Genomic DNA, 15,355 nt, shown 5'->3' on the forward strand with positions numbered 1-15,355 from the left:
GGTGCACGCTCTTGACAAGAGAGTCGGATTTTCCCAAGGTGATGCTGTATGTTCATTCACCTTGGGCTTTTTAGCTAAAAATGAAGACCCAACCAAACCCTGGCCTCGTTCCTTCACAATTAAAAGCCTGATGGAGATACTGGACCCACTTGAGGAGGAGGGAGTTCTGTGCCCAGTAAAGCACTGAGGTACTACTTGCACAGAACAGACAAGATTTGAGGTCCTGCAAGTAATTTATAGTGCTCAGTTGGAAATCCGTCTCGTGTCTTGTCCAAAAACGGCTTGTCTTTCTTCCTGAAGGATCTGATCTCCGAGGCCCATTCTCAGATTGGAGAAGAGGCTTTATTGTCCGTCAGAGCTAAGGCTCATGAGATCAGAGCGGTCTCGACATCGTTAGCCTTCAAGCACAACCTGTCCCTATCATCAGTTCTTCAAGCAGCATACTGGAGGTGCAAGCCTATCTTCGTGACCCATTATCTTCTTGATGTGGAAACTACTTTTTAAAATTGTAGTACTTTACGGCAGTAATCCATGGCTGGCATGATGTTGGGGGACGAAGCATAGGAAGCTTCTCTTCTTTCCTTTCCTCTTCTCCTTGAACTCAGGTGTTGAGTCGTAAGGGGAGCGTGGGGGTACTGTGTATCTGGAGACCCACCAGTCTTAGTTTTAATGGGTGGGTGGTGTTTTTATATTTTATGGTGCAGGTGATGTTCATGTTTTTTTATTCTGGTCATCTGGTTTGGCAGCACTGTGCCCAGGACAGGGGCAACTGGCTACTTGTATACTTTGTTAGTCACTGGGTTCATCCCTTGCTGCAAAGCACCCACTGATGTAGGAGTGTGTCTGGCCAACTTGCCACACCCTACATGGTTAAGATGAGTGCCGACCAGAGGCAGTATCTACCTGCAGCAGCTCTCTTGCCAGGTAAGGAACGACAAGCATTGTACCAATGCTAATATTTTCTATTCTCTAACTCATAATTATCCATAATGTTTTGGGGTAGAAAAATCCATATATCCCACCTCCATGTCAATTTGGGATTCAGCAATGTAATTACTGTACTTGGTAAGTTACATATATAGAAATGACATTTTTATGATAAAATAAAATTTTATATATACTTACCAATTAATTATGAATCAAAGCCCACCCTCCTCCCCTCATATGGAAAGAAGGGGAAAAACAATTGAGCTCTCTTCTGAAGTCGTTCGCCGCTTACCCTGAAACTGGGTGGGGTCTAGTCACCTACACTGACATTAGTGCTACCGTGAATCTCAAAATTTAGCTCACTGTAAGTAATGTAATTACTTGGGAAGTATATATAAAACTATATTTTATCTTAAATAGTAATTTTTTATTTTTTTAATGGTGTAAACTAAGTGAGAATCAAATAAGTTATGTACATTTTTTTAATTATAGCTTGCTGCTACCCTGCCATACCCATATTATGAAGAAATTGTCGGAATTGCTGGTTATTCCAACTTGCCCCCTTCAGTGATAACGTTATACAACGTGTTCTATGAAGTCTTCACGTTGTGCACATCCATTTTGGCACAAGATCCTGATGGCAATATTGTTCATGGAAGAAATCTAGACACAGGTGTATTTCTAGGGTAAGATATTAGAGTCTGTGTTAACATTAAATGCAGAACCAAATAATGACTTTCTAGTTAGAAATTCATGGTTGGTCATACCTACAGTATCCTTTTCTCGGGAATTATTATTAAAGATTTAGCATTTGTAAGGAACAAGTCTAAAAAGTAATCTTGTGACGCTGGATTTTGCAGAATAGAATGTCTGTAATTGAGAAAAGAAAAACCAGAAAATAATAAATACTGTAATGGTGAATCAACAGGCAGTCCAGAATACATAATGTTCATGCGCAAACAACAGTATAACTCAGAATTATTTGGAATGAATCTAATCTACTGTTAAAGTTAGCTTATATCCTCCGGCCATTAAGTGCAATCAGTATTCAAAATAAACAAAATGGTGCTTGCCTGACCTGCTAGGACTGTCTTTGTAATCACTTGTTTCCCACCAGGTGGCTTTGAAATGTTTATGTTCTTGTAAGGATCCTTCATGCCGTGTCCTTGTGCGTATGGTGTTAACCAGCAGTGATAATTACTGACTTTCTGGCTGATATCCTCCTGTTCATTATTGTGCTTGTTTTCTGTTTTTGCATTTACAACAAGCAGAGATGAAAGCATTAGGTTGTATAAGAATGAGTTTTGTTTAAACTTGAAGTTTTGGTTGTGCATGATTGCCACATTTATGTTAATCTACCTGTTGGGCCTTGAGTGTAGTTTTTCTTCTCGTTGTGAAGAATATAAGGAGTGGTCTTATGAGAGGGTGTACAGTGAACCCCCTGTATTCGCATTGTCAACGTTCGCGGACTCACGCATTCGCGGGTTTCTCTGTGGAACGTATCTAGTCATCATTCGCGGAAAATTCGCCGATTCGCGGTATTTTTCACTGAGAAATATTCACTAATTACTGTATTTTCATATAATTTTCATGAATAAATGCACTTTTTGTGATAAAACTATTAAAATATTCAGGTATAAGCATTTTTACAGGGTTTTTCTGTGTTTAAGCTATCAAAATGGGCAGTTCTAAGTGTTTTTAGAGGGGTTTTAAGCATTCGCGGATTTGACCCATTCGAGGGGGGGTGTGGGACGCATCCCCCACGAATACGGGAGGTTCACTGTATAATTTTGTGAAGCATCGGAAGATACAAGAGGCTAATAGATTACATAGCCAGTGCATTAGGGCCGGCCATAAGCTTACTCAGTCTTTTCTTTTTTCTTCCAGTGTTGCTTCTCTTTCTCCTCCTCCTCCATTGCCTGACAGGTCACTTCCTCTCTCACTCCCTCTGCTCCGCCTTCTTGTGCTCCCTATGTGGTTCAGGAGAAAAATGATGGGTAAATTAAGGAATATTCTTCTTTTCTTAGAAATTTTACCATACATATTTATTATGAGTAAAGATCATGGTTCCCCCCATGGTTATTGACCCAAGTTTCCCCCGTGAGAGATGTGTTGGAGTGTTTGTCTGTCTGTAGCCCACCCTCTGGGCTCGCCTGCATCAGTTGGTCTTCTCCACTGACAGGAAACCAAGGCATGTCTCAGGACCAAGGTCTGTGCCCTTCAACTCCTATATCATCTTTTGGCTCCAATTCGATGCATTCTCTGATTTCTGAACAGGTGGTGTTATCCAGGGATTATAGATGTACTGTAGTGTAACATTTACTTCATTAGTTTCTGAGCAGTGCATCAATACTTCTAATCATTACTTGCCCTATATCATCTATCATTTTGGATGTTAACCCTCCCTCTCTTACTCAGTTTCTCTCTCTATTGCCTTGTATTCATCACCTTAAGTGTTCCTATTTGTACTAGTGGCTCTTCCTCATCTGGTGCTTATTTGTCTAGATTAAGCTAGCTTTGTGCTAGAAAGGGCTCTTGCTCCTTGGCAGTTGCCTTGTAAATAGTTGTGCAGATGGCTCTGGCTATGTCCTTGTTCTGTGGTGACGTCATGAGAGAACCTTCTACCTTCTCTCACCGAGCCATCTCTGTCCCAGCCATCTGGTACTTAACACCTACATCCCTCGACGACATTGCTGATGTTCCCTGGTATTTCTCTTTCTCTGCCATTAATTGCCTCACTGTTTTAGTCTGGAGGTTTTCAGCTTTGTACTGTCTTGGTTCTTTTTTTAGACTTGACAGTTTTCAACCCTGATTTGGTTTATTCTCCTTTAGTTTTAAAGTGATGCATAGTTCTTGATTTTTCACTTTCACTCCCTTTTGCTAAGGATCAGTTCATTGATTGGCGCTCTTTTCTATACTTCCTCTGCTGCTGTTAAAATGAGTAAGAAGTTAACACTGATTATGAGAAGGCGCATTTTCAAGAACAGTCAGTACCATTTGGAAACAGCTTAACATTCAAAAGAAAATGCTAGTGAACTGTTTATAGTTAAATAGTTCTGCACCTAACACAAACAATGTATAGTGCGCCTGCAACTGTTTGTGGAGTCAGTGCTTAAGAACCAACCAGCTGAGGCAATGTGCTGGCATGCTGCCGGCTTAAACTAAACAACCAAGGTGTTCTCGGAAATGTATCATTTATAACTGGTTGTTGAAATGCCACTGCATTGGTTTCCAATTTTATGAAGCTGCTTAGAGCTGTGTTAGGACGTAGATATGATACCAGTTTTTCACGTTCCTCTGTTCAACATGCAAGTTTCAAGTTCTTACACCAAGGAAGCAAAGACTTCTCTAATTGGTTAGTTACTTTGATGTAATTGTGAGGCGGAAGTACTTTTGAAGTTAGCATTTCGTTCTTAGCATGAAAGCTTGATTACTGCGAGAAATATAAATGTGAATGTGTATATATGTATATGTATACCTGTATATATATAAATGTATGTATAGGTATATATTTAGGTGCATAGAAGAAATAATGAAGATAATAAATAGTTATGTAAATGTTAGTCCTGAAGGGGCAACGTTTCTTGATGAGGCATCAGAGTATTAACCTCACCTTGATAGACCTATTTCTGAAGCTAAGGGAGGATTGTCCTATTATTGTCTTTTACAACTCATTTTTAAAGAACAGAAATAGTTGTTTGCACATTTATCTTATAAAGCAGTTCAACTCAACCAAAAAGTAGCTGTTTTTGACACATCCCATCATTGTCTCCTTAACCCTTAAGTGTTTAGGACCATCCCCTAAGATGACTTGAATCAGAAGAATAGAAAATTCTTAGCACTATCTTTGAAGTCTTGCCTCTATGGTCTTGCTCCTACAACCTTTTCCGTGTGAAAGTTCCGCAAATAATATCCCAAACTGATCTCGAGTTCTGCTTCAGTAAGTGATCAAGGCTCGCATTCTAAGTGAAAGAATTGTAAGTGTAACCATAACTGGTGTTTTGAACTCTCAGTTCAAGTAGGCTGTAAGAATCCCCTGAAAGCTGTGTGCAGAGTTTCTGAAGTGTCTGGCTAAGCTTCAAGAAGAACCATGGGTAGTGATGGTTCTCAGGGAAGGATGCATGGTACCTTTTGTTATTTTTCCACCCCTCTCAACGTCCTGATATCCTTGTCTCCCCACTCTCTTCACACAGAGAAGTTCTGAGTTTGGGAGGGAGAGATCAAACAGTTATTATGCAACGGGGCCATCGACCCAGTTTTAATCTAGTCACGAAGGTTATAACCATCATTTTTTCTTGTTCCCAAGACCTCAGTGAGGGGCCGGAGGCCAGTATTGGACATTTCCAGTCTCAACAAGTTTATTCGCTTTAATTCCTTTTCAATGGATTCATTCAGTTTGTTTTAGCAGTCATGTGGAAGGGCAAATTGGTGATTTTTATCGACATGCAGGACACACACTTTCATTTCCCAGTACATCCTCCGTCAAAGCTTGGTCTATGCTTTGTCTTCTAAGGGAAGGACTTCCAGTTCTAATCTCTGTGTTTTGGTCTGTGTATGGTGCCACAAGTATTCACCAGTGTGTTGGTGTCTTTAGCAGGATGGAGTCATGTGCTTGGTATCAGAGTTCTCTATTTTTGGACGACTGATTAGTTCTCACCAGTTCGTTTCAGGCGATCTTGAGGGCGAGGGATTATCTTCTGTGGCTAGCCTTGGGGCTGGGCATTTTGTTTAGTGTCAACAAATCTATGGTTTTTCTGATCCAGTCAGTTGTTTATCTGAGGATGAAGATCTGCTCTATCTTTTCAGTGTTTTTCCAACAGAGAGATGCTTAGACAATTTTCTGCCACTATTGAGAAACTTTGCATGGGTCTGCCTCTAGATTTAAGACCCAGACCTCATATTATCCTCAGATGTCTAGGAGGCAGATTGGTGGGTCATTCTGTGAAACATTTGATGTCAGGGAATTTGACTGGAGAGAAGAGCAAACTGCTTATAAACAACCTAGAGCTTTTGGCGGTTTAGAATGGTCTTGCGCTAGTAGAACATTTAGTCAGAGAAGACGATAGCAGTCTTTTCTAACAATTCAACATCTGATTCTTAAATAAGGAGGCAAGGAGGCACAAATTGAGAGATATGTTCAGGCTAGCAGAGAAACTTCCTTCACCTTTGGACAGGGTCTTGGAACATCATTCAGAGAGAAACAGTGTTATTGACGACTAGCTCAGCAGAAAAGGACAAGGTGTTCTGTTAGAATGGTCTCTTCTTCCACAGGTCTGCCAGAAGTTGTGGAGCCTCTGGGGAGACCCAAACATCAGTCTCTTAGCAACTGCGCAAAACATTAACACTCCCAGTTTACTGCCCTCCATGCCAGGTTCCTCAAGCATGGGCAGTCAATGCCCTTCTTCAAGAGTGGTTGAATTTAGACCTTTACACTTTTCCTGTGTTTGCTGTTTTGAGGAAAATACTCAACAAATTGTGAACTTTGCAGAAGGATGATTTTGATAGCTCCTTGGTGGCCTCAAAGGGAATGGTTTCCTGAACTTCCTCTCCTGGCCAAAGATGTTAGCTCCTTGGTGGCCTCAAAGGGAATGGTTTCCTGAACTTCCTCTCCTTGCCAAAGATGTTCCTTGCCTTCTGCATTTCAGGAAAGATCTTTTCAGACAGTCTTATTTGAGAAGATCCTGTCAAAACTCCACATGCTTCATCAGACCTCATGGAGATTGCCAACCACCATTAGACTGCATCAGTGGCAATGGTCAGTTTATTGATCTTGGTGCTTGTTCAGACAGGTATCCAGCATTATGATATCTGGATTGAGTTCTGGTATCTCAGTTATGCAAAGTAGTTTTCTGTCCCAGATATGGAAGGATGTCGCTTTACGTTGTCTTTTGTTCTGCGTCATACTAATTGGAATATCACTCAAGTTTAAATCTGAAAGAAGTCTTCAGTCTTTTGAGCTGAGAATTTCAAATCTTCCTATCATTGTTTATGGTGAAATTTGAACGTAGTCCTTAAGGTTTTAATGTTACCTCAGTTTGAGCCTTTAGATAAGGCATCTCTAAAGAACCTAGAAGACACTTTTCTTTTAGCTCTTGTTATGGCAAGCAAATTAGTGACCTTCAAGCCCTTTCTTGTATGTGAGCTTTATTTTAGTGAAAACCTCTCTTTCTTCTTTCATTGCTTGAAAAAAGATTTGGAAGCAAAAGCCCTTCCCAGATTTGTGAGTGCATAATTTAACTGCTTTGGTAGGCAGTGAAGAAGTAGCTGTTATGTCCAGTTAGACTCTAAGGGTTATTTAGAAAAACTTAAATCTTCAAGAGGAGGAGTTAAGAATTTTTACTGTTGTTTTAGGACCCAAACGCTCATATGTGCAAGAATGCTTAAGTCAGTGCACACAGAGTTGATTCCTGAGCTTTTGCTAGTTTTGAAAGTAAAGCCTTGCGGTGTCTGAGTCATAAGTATGTCTTTTTTATTTCCCTTCGCTAGAGAAAGTTGTCAACACAGCTAAGTGGAGACGTAACTCTGTTTTTGCCTCACGTTCTTTGCAAAACATTTGAATGTAGTATGAGAAGTGTAAAGACCTTAGTCTTGTTGTTGCAGCTGGGACACTTTCTCCTGAACCAAATATGAGAGTAACTTTGCTTTCTTTCTTACTGTTAATTGTTATGATATACAGTTATTGAATTTTGGGAGCATGAAGGTACACATAGGTGTATAGGCGCGCACCTTCATATCTAAAGGTAGTTGTTGGACTCTTGGTTATGGGCTTTTGACTTGGGCACAGGAACTATTAGTACTCTACAAGATAGTCTTTTTTTTGCTGTAAGGATCCTCTGACAAGTCTCGCTACAAGGGTCTTAAACCCTGCTGTGGTTCTAACGTCTGGTGATAGTACTTACCAGTAGGGATCACACAATAGGCAGGAATGTTAAAAAGCTTTTTCCACTTAGCTGGGCAGGTGTTTCTCTGGTTGCACTAACCCACCATCCTCATTCAGTGTGGTAGTCAGCTAACTTTAACAATGGGTGAGAGTCATTCCAAATAATGAAAATTTTTTGTGATAAAATTAATTATTTGGATACTTACCTACTGATAAAGTGGAAACTCATCCAGCCTCCCCACATCTTAGTGGGTGGTCAAGAATTCTGACAAGAAAGTAAACATTCCGTTGCCACCTGTTGGAAAACAGGTGATTACGGAGACAGTCCTGGCAGGTCAGTCAAGCGATATTTTGTTTATTTTGAATGCCGATTGCACCAAGTGGCACAAAGATATAAGCTAACTTTAACAGAAGGTAAGTATCCACATAATTAATTTTATCATAAAAATTGTCATTTTTGTGAAACTGGTGCATGGGGCTTTGTTGTAGTATATGGTAACAAGTATTGGCAGCAACAAAATTGCCAGGGTGATCTTTCCATAGGAGGTAGGGTTTCTTTGCTTAAGATGAGAAGCCTGCCAATGTTTTCAAGAAATGTTGGAACCATTTTAGTGCCTTTATCATAGAGAAATTTAATGATTACTAAGATTCTCTTCATTTACATCTTCAAAACTGTGAACCCTCCACCAGCATGTTAATCCTTCCTACAATTTCAAACTTCCAGCACTGTGTTTTTCCACTTTTAAATCTCTTTTTAGAAAACAAACTAGTTTTGAAGAATATTTGGTGTTTATCTGTAACGAGTGATGATGTCATATTATGTTAAGTAGTTTGATGAACCATTGTGTAACAAGTGGCTTCAGCCTTGTGACAACAAAAATGTGTCACAAATTCAGCTTAGTCAGTTCTGCATGAGATTTCATCATCACCTCGAAAGTGGTGATCTCAGACTGAGAAAATCCAGCAAGGTACTGTTGCCAAAATTTCTTAAATAAATAGACATCCCTTTGACATATTTAGCAATGATAACAAACCTGGGTTGACCATTGTGTAACAGATGACGGTGACCCAGTTTTTGAAATACAGGACATAGGCATTGGAATGGCCGAGATGGATTTGCAAACAAATACTGTATACATATAGAAAAAACAGGAATGTTTCACTGGTAGAGTGTACTACTGTAGTACAACAGCAGTTATTTTATTATTTGTAAAAAATAATTAAATGTAAAAGTAATCAAAACAAAGAAATTTAATTAATTTAAGATTTGGTAAAAGTTAGGTTACAAATAATTTACTTTCAGAATCAGAAAGTTATCAAGCTACAGAATATTAATAATAAAAATATTCTTATGACATTAATAGCCTTTATGAAGCAACAAAGATAAGATAGTTTGTTATTGACTGATGTGAGCCAGATTAAATACTGAATAAATTTCAGAATTGTTCTCTCAAAAGAAAAACTGTCATTACATTTACCCATTTACAGCCATAAGAATGCTTATGTATTTGTTTCCCCCTAGCCACATCACTTGCTTGGGTACTGTTTTTTTTATTGGGTGTGGCTGAAACATGGGTAATCTAAAACTCGCTTCACCCACTGCTAAATGTATACTGTATTATGGATTTTTACAATTGGAAAAATGCCTTGACCTGTTGAAAATGGAAGATGTTTAATCTGTCATTTTTTTTTATGTAGTTGTGAAACATTCATACTTATAATTTCAGCTTTTTTTTGGCTGATTTATTGATAATTTCAGCTTTTTTGGCTGATTTCTTATTACCCTTTGAAGGTGGGACAAGAAAAACAAGACTTGGAAAGTAGCAGAGCTTCTCCATCCTTTAACTGTCCACTTGCAATTTAAGAAAGAAGGGAAGGTCATCTTTGAGTCCACAAGTTTTGCAGGTTATGTTGGAATTCTTACAGCAGTTCGAAAGGTAAGTGGAAATTGGTGTTCATTTGATTGCACAGTTAAGTTAGAATTTTTTCCTGCTTATATCTTCCCTGACTTCCAGTGTTCCTCCATGGTCTCTCATATTCTCCGAGGAAGAGGTTTTCTCTGTTCATTATAAACCCATTAAACATAAATAGCTTATATTCTGTGCAATGGCACCAGCCATACTAATTTGCTAAATCTTAAAAGACATAGACTCACTGTGCATTCCCAGACCACCCCTCCATTAGGCATCAGTCTTCCATGCAGTTTTGTTGTACGCAGACATACTCTGAGGTGATCTTCAAGAGATTTAGCATCTTTATTCTTTTATTTTTTGTGCCATTCATTTTCATCCATTCAGTCATTGATTTGTCACCTTTTCTCCATTATGATGATTCTGTTGAGTGTCTGGTTAATGTTCATGAGTTCTGTGGATGTTTTTGCCTCACAGGCCAGTGGCATTATTGCCACTATAAGGGAACTGCAAATGTTTGCCATATTTTAGTACAGGAGTAATTTTCTTCCTCTCATATTGATTTTTTCATTGCTGTAGTCTTGGATTATGTTCAGTGTTAATTTTGGTTTGTTCTCATAAGAATATAGATCCTTATTACGTTTCCTACATATAGGTGCACTGGTGTTCCACTGGAAAATTTCTACGACTGAAAATTGGTACACCTGTGGCCAAAATCATGAATATTATTTCAACATCATTTTAAGAAGTTTTTTAAAATTGTAAGGACATATTCTAAATCACCAATGAGTAAATAATGGCACACTTCTACCCAAAATGTATTTATTATGCAAGCGGTAAAAACCTGTTAATGTAAGGTTTTTAAATAAAACTTGAATGTTTGCATAAATTATATGATTATACTGTTAGATAATTATTTCTCACAAAAATTGCATGTTACTGTAAGCTATGCAGGAAATTCTGTAGTTCAACATATATTTCACAAAAAATGTGTGATTTAATTTTTTAAATGAACCCTACCTCTTCATTAACCAGTAAACCCCCCATATTCGTGTGGGCTGTGTACCACACCCCGCCCCCCGCGAATAGATAAAATCCGCAAATACTTGAAACCCTTATAAAAATACTTAGAACTGCCCATTTTGATAGTTCAAACACAAAAAAAAAAAAACTAAAAATGCTTATACAGGTATTATCCTACTTATGATGGGGTTAGGTTCTAAGAACCCATTGTTTGTTGGAAAATATGTATCTCAAATATAGGTTAGCTTACACTAGGGTATTCAGCATTATGTATACATATATGGAAGCTTAGCCTACACTATAATGTATACTTTATACATACACGGTATAGTAATTATTAATATCAGCTAATTCTGGAGGTTCATGCAGAGTGACTTATGATAATTCAATATAAAGAGAAATTGAATAACAGACAAGAACTAACTTAGCCTATGCTATGGTATATCGTATACATATACGGTAGCCTAGCCTACATTATACTGTACTCTATATTCACATGTTAGTATCATATTATACAAAACATCAACATGATGAATATGCATCTTTTCCATGGATCTTTTAAAATGTTATGCTTTACTTCTCGTTTGTTGCAAAATGAAGTTAAATGATTGAATATTACTAGAATGTAAGAGTTTTAGCTTATAATTGCTTTTTTCGACCATTTCGGTCGAGTCAGAGTTGACCGAAGGTTGAAATTTTGGCACCTATCGTGATTTATATGAAAATATGTCAAAATTGATAAAAGCTACAACCATGAGTTATTTTTTGTTGTATTCTACATGAAATTGCGCACATTTTCATATATAAAACTTTATAAACAGCTAATATAAAACAGTGCAAAAATTACGACAAGGTGACTAAAGAATTTCTGAGATTTTCAGCAGAGTTAGCACGGACGTAAGGAAAAAGTTTTTTTCAAAAATTCACCATAAATCGAAATATTGTGGTAGAGACTTCTCGTTTGTTGCAAATAAAGGTAAATGATTGAATATTACTAGAATGTAAGAGTTTTAGCTTACAATTGCATTTTTCGACCATTCGGTCGAGTCAAAGTTGACCAAAGGTTGAAATTTTGGCACTTATGGTGATTTATATGAAAAAATGTCAAAATTGATAAAAGCTACAACCATGAGTTATTTTTTGTTGTATTCTACATGAAATTGCACACATTTTCATATATAAAACTTTATGTAAAGTCTAATAGAAAATGGTGCAAAATTTATGACAAAGTGACTAAAGAATTTCTGAGATTTTCAGCAGAGTTAGCTGATGCTTTCTTTTGGGATAAGAAAGAAATTCGCGCATGCACAGCTGGGTCACGCTTGTAAAAAAAAAAACAGCGTGATCCGTGAACTCCCAGCATCCCTCAAGGCGCGTGATTTAAAATTTTTCGCAAGCGAGGCCTATAAGTGTTTTTCCGTGAATATTTAAAAAAACTTTTTGTAGTCGACGTATTTTACATCCACTTGGCACCCGACAGACAACTTTTGTCGACGTAAAATACGTCCAGTCGGCATTAAAGGGTTAAGTTTTCACTCCATAAATTCTATAATAATGGAAAAAATATAGAAATATGTTGGATCCCTGGCCATGTAGGGATTAAAGGAAATGAAGAGGCTGATAAAGCAGCCAAAGAAGCAGTCCATATGACAGTAGCAAATGCAAATATCCCTATTAATGTAGTGACTATATAAGATATATAAAAACAATCATTGTAAGTAAATGGCAAAATATATGGAATGAAGAACCTGAAAATAATAAATTAAAACAGGTAAAATCCAGTGTTGGAAAATGGAGTTCATCATATGAGAGAGACACACACAAGTAATTCTGATTTGTCTCCGAATAGGCCATACTTTTTAGTGAGTATATATGGAAACATGAGCACACATATATTTGTGTAAGTGTGTTCCAGTATGAGAGCGTATGCCTTTGTGCAGCTTTAAATTTCATTCATTTATCACCATACCGAGTGACCTATTTGGTCCCAGTACTAAGATTCTAACCTAGACCTGTTATTTCATCCAAATCCTTCGGGCCAGCCCTATGAGAGCTGATAGTCTGCTCAGTGGTCTGGTGAAACTGTGTTAATAATAATAATAATAAATGTACATAAAAGTTTATGGTTCAGTAATTCACTTTTCATTAAGAGAGAGAGAGAGAGAGAGAAAACTGGTGTTAACAACTGAAGTCTCATCACAGTAGCTGGGAATGAGACTTGACAGGCACTGTTAAACTAGCTGGGGATGAGAATGTAACCTTGTGTTGCTTACATGTGAAATTCAAATTTAAAATATTTTTACAGTGTAGAGATGAAACATCAGCAGTGACAAAGTATTCTCTTAGGTACTATTTTAATGTGTGATAATTATAGTGTCAACTGAAGTTGTAATGAAGTATGGTACAGGAAATCACAGAAAAAAAATATGGCAACACATACCTATACGTATGTGTACATCAGTAAAAACAATTACAGATGTCAGGCCGATCGTTTTTTTATACATACAGTATTATGATGAGTAGGTCGCTATAATAATACAGTATAAATTGATTCTGTAAGTGAAATAACATGTTAATGATATTTTGCTGTTTTTTAATTAAAGGATATATAAACTGAGAGAGAGAGAGAGGGGTGGGTTTGAACTGAGGTGTTTATGTACATTGGTAAGCTGTTTTGTGATTTTGCGGGATTTTAATTTAGCATTTCATTGATATTTTGCTGTGTTTATATTATTAATATTTGAAAATTAGTAAATAATTTTTTTATCATAAAAAATGTATTTAGTCATGAAAATAAAATGAAAATACAGTAATTAGCAGGTATTGCTCTATGAAAAAATTCGCGAATTAGTGAATATTCTGCGATATATTTGGAGATAAGTTCCACAAAAAAACCCACGATTAACTGAAGGCGCGATTGCTGATCCGCAATCTAATGGGGGACTCACTGTATTGTGGATTTTTTTGGCCAGGGCAATAATGTGCCTCACAGTTTTGATGCACTAGTAGCATTCGTTTGGCGCAAATTTGCACATTTTGCTGCAATGCTGCAGTCTTGTGGATATGTCTCTATAGCTTACCCATATGCCCATCGCCTGTGCACCTATGGTTTGCGCACCTTTCTTGTGCACTCCCATGGCTTGTGCACCTGTCTTGTGCACTCCCATGGCTTGTGCACCAATCACGTGTATCTATGGCTTGTATGCCGCTTGTGAGCGCATCTATGGTATGCCGCTTGCGTGTGCGCCTATGGCTTGTGTGCCTATTGCATTCATGCCCGTGGCTTGTGTGCCTTTCATGTATGCGTCAATTGCTTGTATGGCTCATGCGTGCGTGCCTGTGGCACGTGTGCATATCTCTTGCTTGCCTATGGCTATTGCCTATCATGTGCGCGCCTATGGCTATGCACCTATTGCTTGTGCACCTGTGGTTTGTATGCATATTGCTTGCATGCCTATGGCTTGTGCTTGTATCTCCTGCATGCCTTTAGTTTGCACTCATGTGCCTATGCACTTATCACTTGTGTGCTTTTCGCTTGCACATCTAACGATTGTGCTCTTATTGCTTGTGCTCCTATCACCTGTGCACATGTCTCCTGCTCGACTATTGCCTGCCTTTAGAGAATCTCAGCATGTGCTATCGTTTCGGCTTCCATTTAAGTAGGCAGGTGGTTGCCATTAGTAGTCCTAACATTCTGTTTCAGGGATTTTGACTCCTTTTCCAGTCGCAGGAGGTTCTATTGGTAAACAGTTGGTTACTGTTTCGTTTTTCCGATTCCCCCATGGTATCGGAACGTTCTCATCATCGCGAGATTTTCCTGATCAGAATTTAGAACTTTGGTTGACTTTCTTCTGCCATCGAGGGTGGTAATCTTTGCCCCGGTCTATCTGGTGTATTTATGGTAGCTAAGACTTATCCTCCCTTTTCTGTGGCAGGAGGGCAGTTGCTTGTGCCTCTGTTGATTGATGAATCAGGTTTCTGATATACAACTAGTGTAGAGGTGGTCACAATTTCTTATATGAAGAGGTTAATTGCTTTCTTTAAGGAGAGGTTAACGTATGATTTTGTGGAAAGAGAACCTTCATTTGAACTGTATTTCATTAAAGGGAGCCTTTCCTAAGATTTTTCTTTCTTGCTGCCATATATTTGAGAAAGAGAACTACTTTGTAATTTAAGGGTCTCTTTTCAAATATGGGGGTAGCATTGGGGAAGGACTTTCCCTGTGTAGGTTTTTGATTTTGGAGTTAAAGACATTCTCACTGTTCAGGGTTTTCTTGCGGAGAAAGTTTCACCTTTATTTGCGGTGTTTATCGCTGCTGATCACTTCTAAGATTATCGGTCCTTGTAAGAGTTTTTTTTTTTTTTTTTTTTAGTGAAGCAGAGGTCTTCTCATCAAGGTTACTGTATATGATTTTGGGGAAGTATTTTGACCTGGCAAGAATCAGAGTTGGGTTCTTTCCTGTTACCTGAATATGGGTCAACAGGTGGTCTCTTATCAGATTCAATGTTAGCATAAACTCTCATGGGAAGAAGGATCAAGTCCTTTAGATGCCTCAGTGTGGGTCTGGGGCCCAATCATGGGAGTTCTAGAATTTTGGGAGACCATCTTCCCTTC

At 38.2% G+C, this 15,355-nt stretch overlaps 1 protein-coding gene across 5 annotated transcripts in view; it reads left to right on the plus strand.

Annotated features, from left to right (window-relative positions):
* Nucleotides 1-15,355, plus strand: part of LOC136831316 (acid ceramidase-like) — a 182,331-nt gene that overhangs the window by 77,875 nt on the left and 89,101 nt on the right. For all 5 annotated transcript variants that reach the window (XM_067091513.1, XM_067091517.1, XM_067091515.1 and 2 more), the window contains 2 exons: nt 1,420-1,613; nt 9,600-9,744. In XM_067091513.1, the coding sequence (XP_066947614.1) occupies nt 1,420-1,613; nt 9,600-9,744 (339 nt within the window). The remainder of the gene's footprint in view (nt 1-1,419; nt 1,614-9,599; nt 9,745-15,355) is intronic.

The sequence above is a fragment of the Macrobrachium rosenbergii genome, chromosome 48 (genome assembly GCF_040412425.1).
Source record: "Macrobrachium rosenbergii isolate ZJJX-2024 chromosome 48, ASM4041242v1, whole genome shotgun sequence".
In the NCBI taxonomy this organism is placed as follows: Eukaryota; Metazoa; Arthropoda; class Malacostraca; order Decapoda; family Palaemonidae; genus Macrobrachium; species Macrobrachium rosenbergii.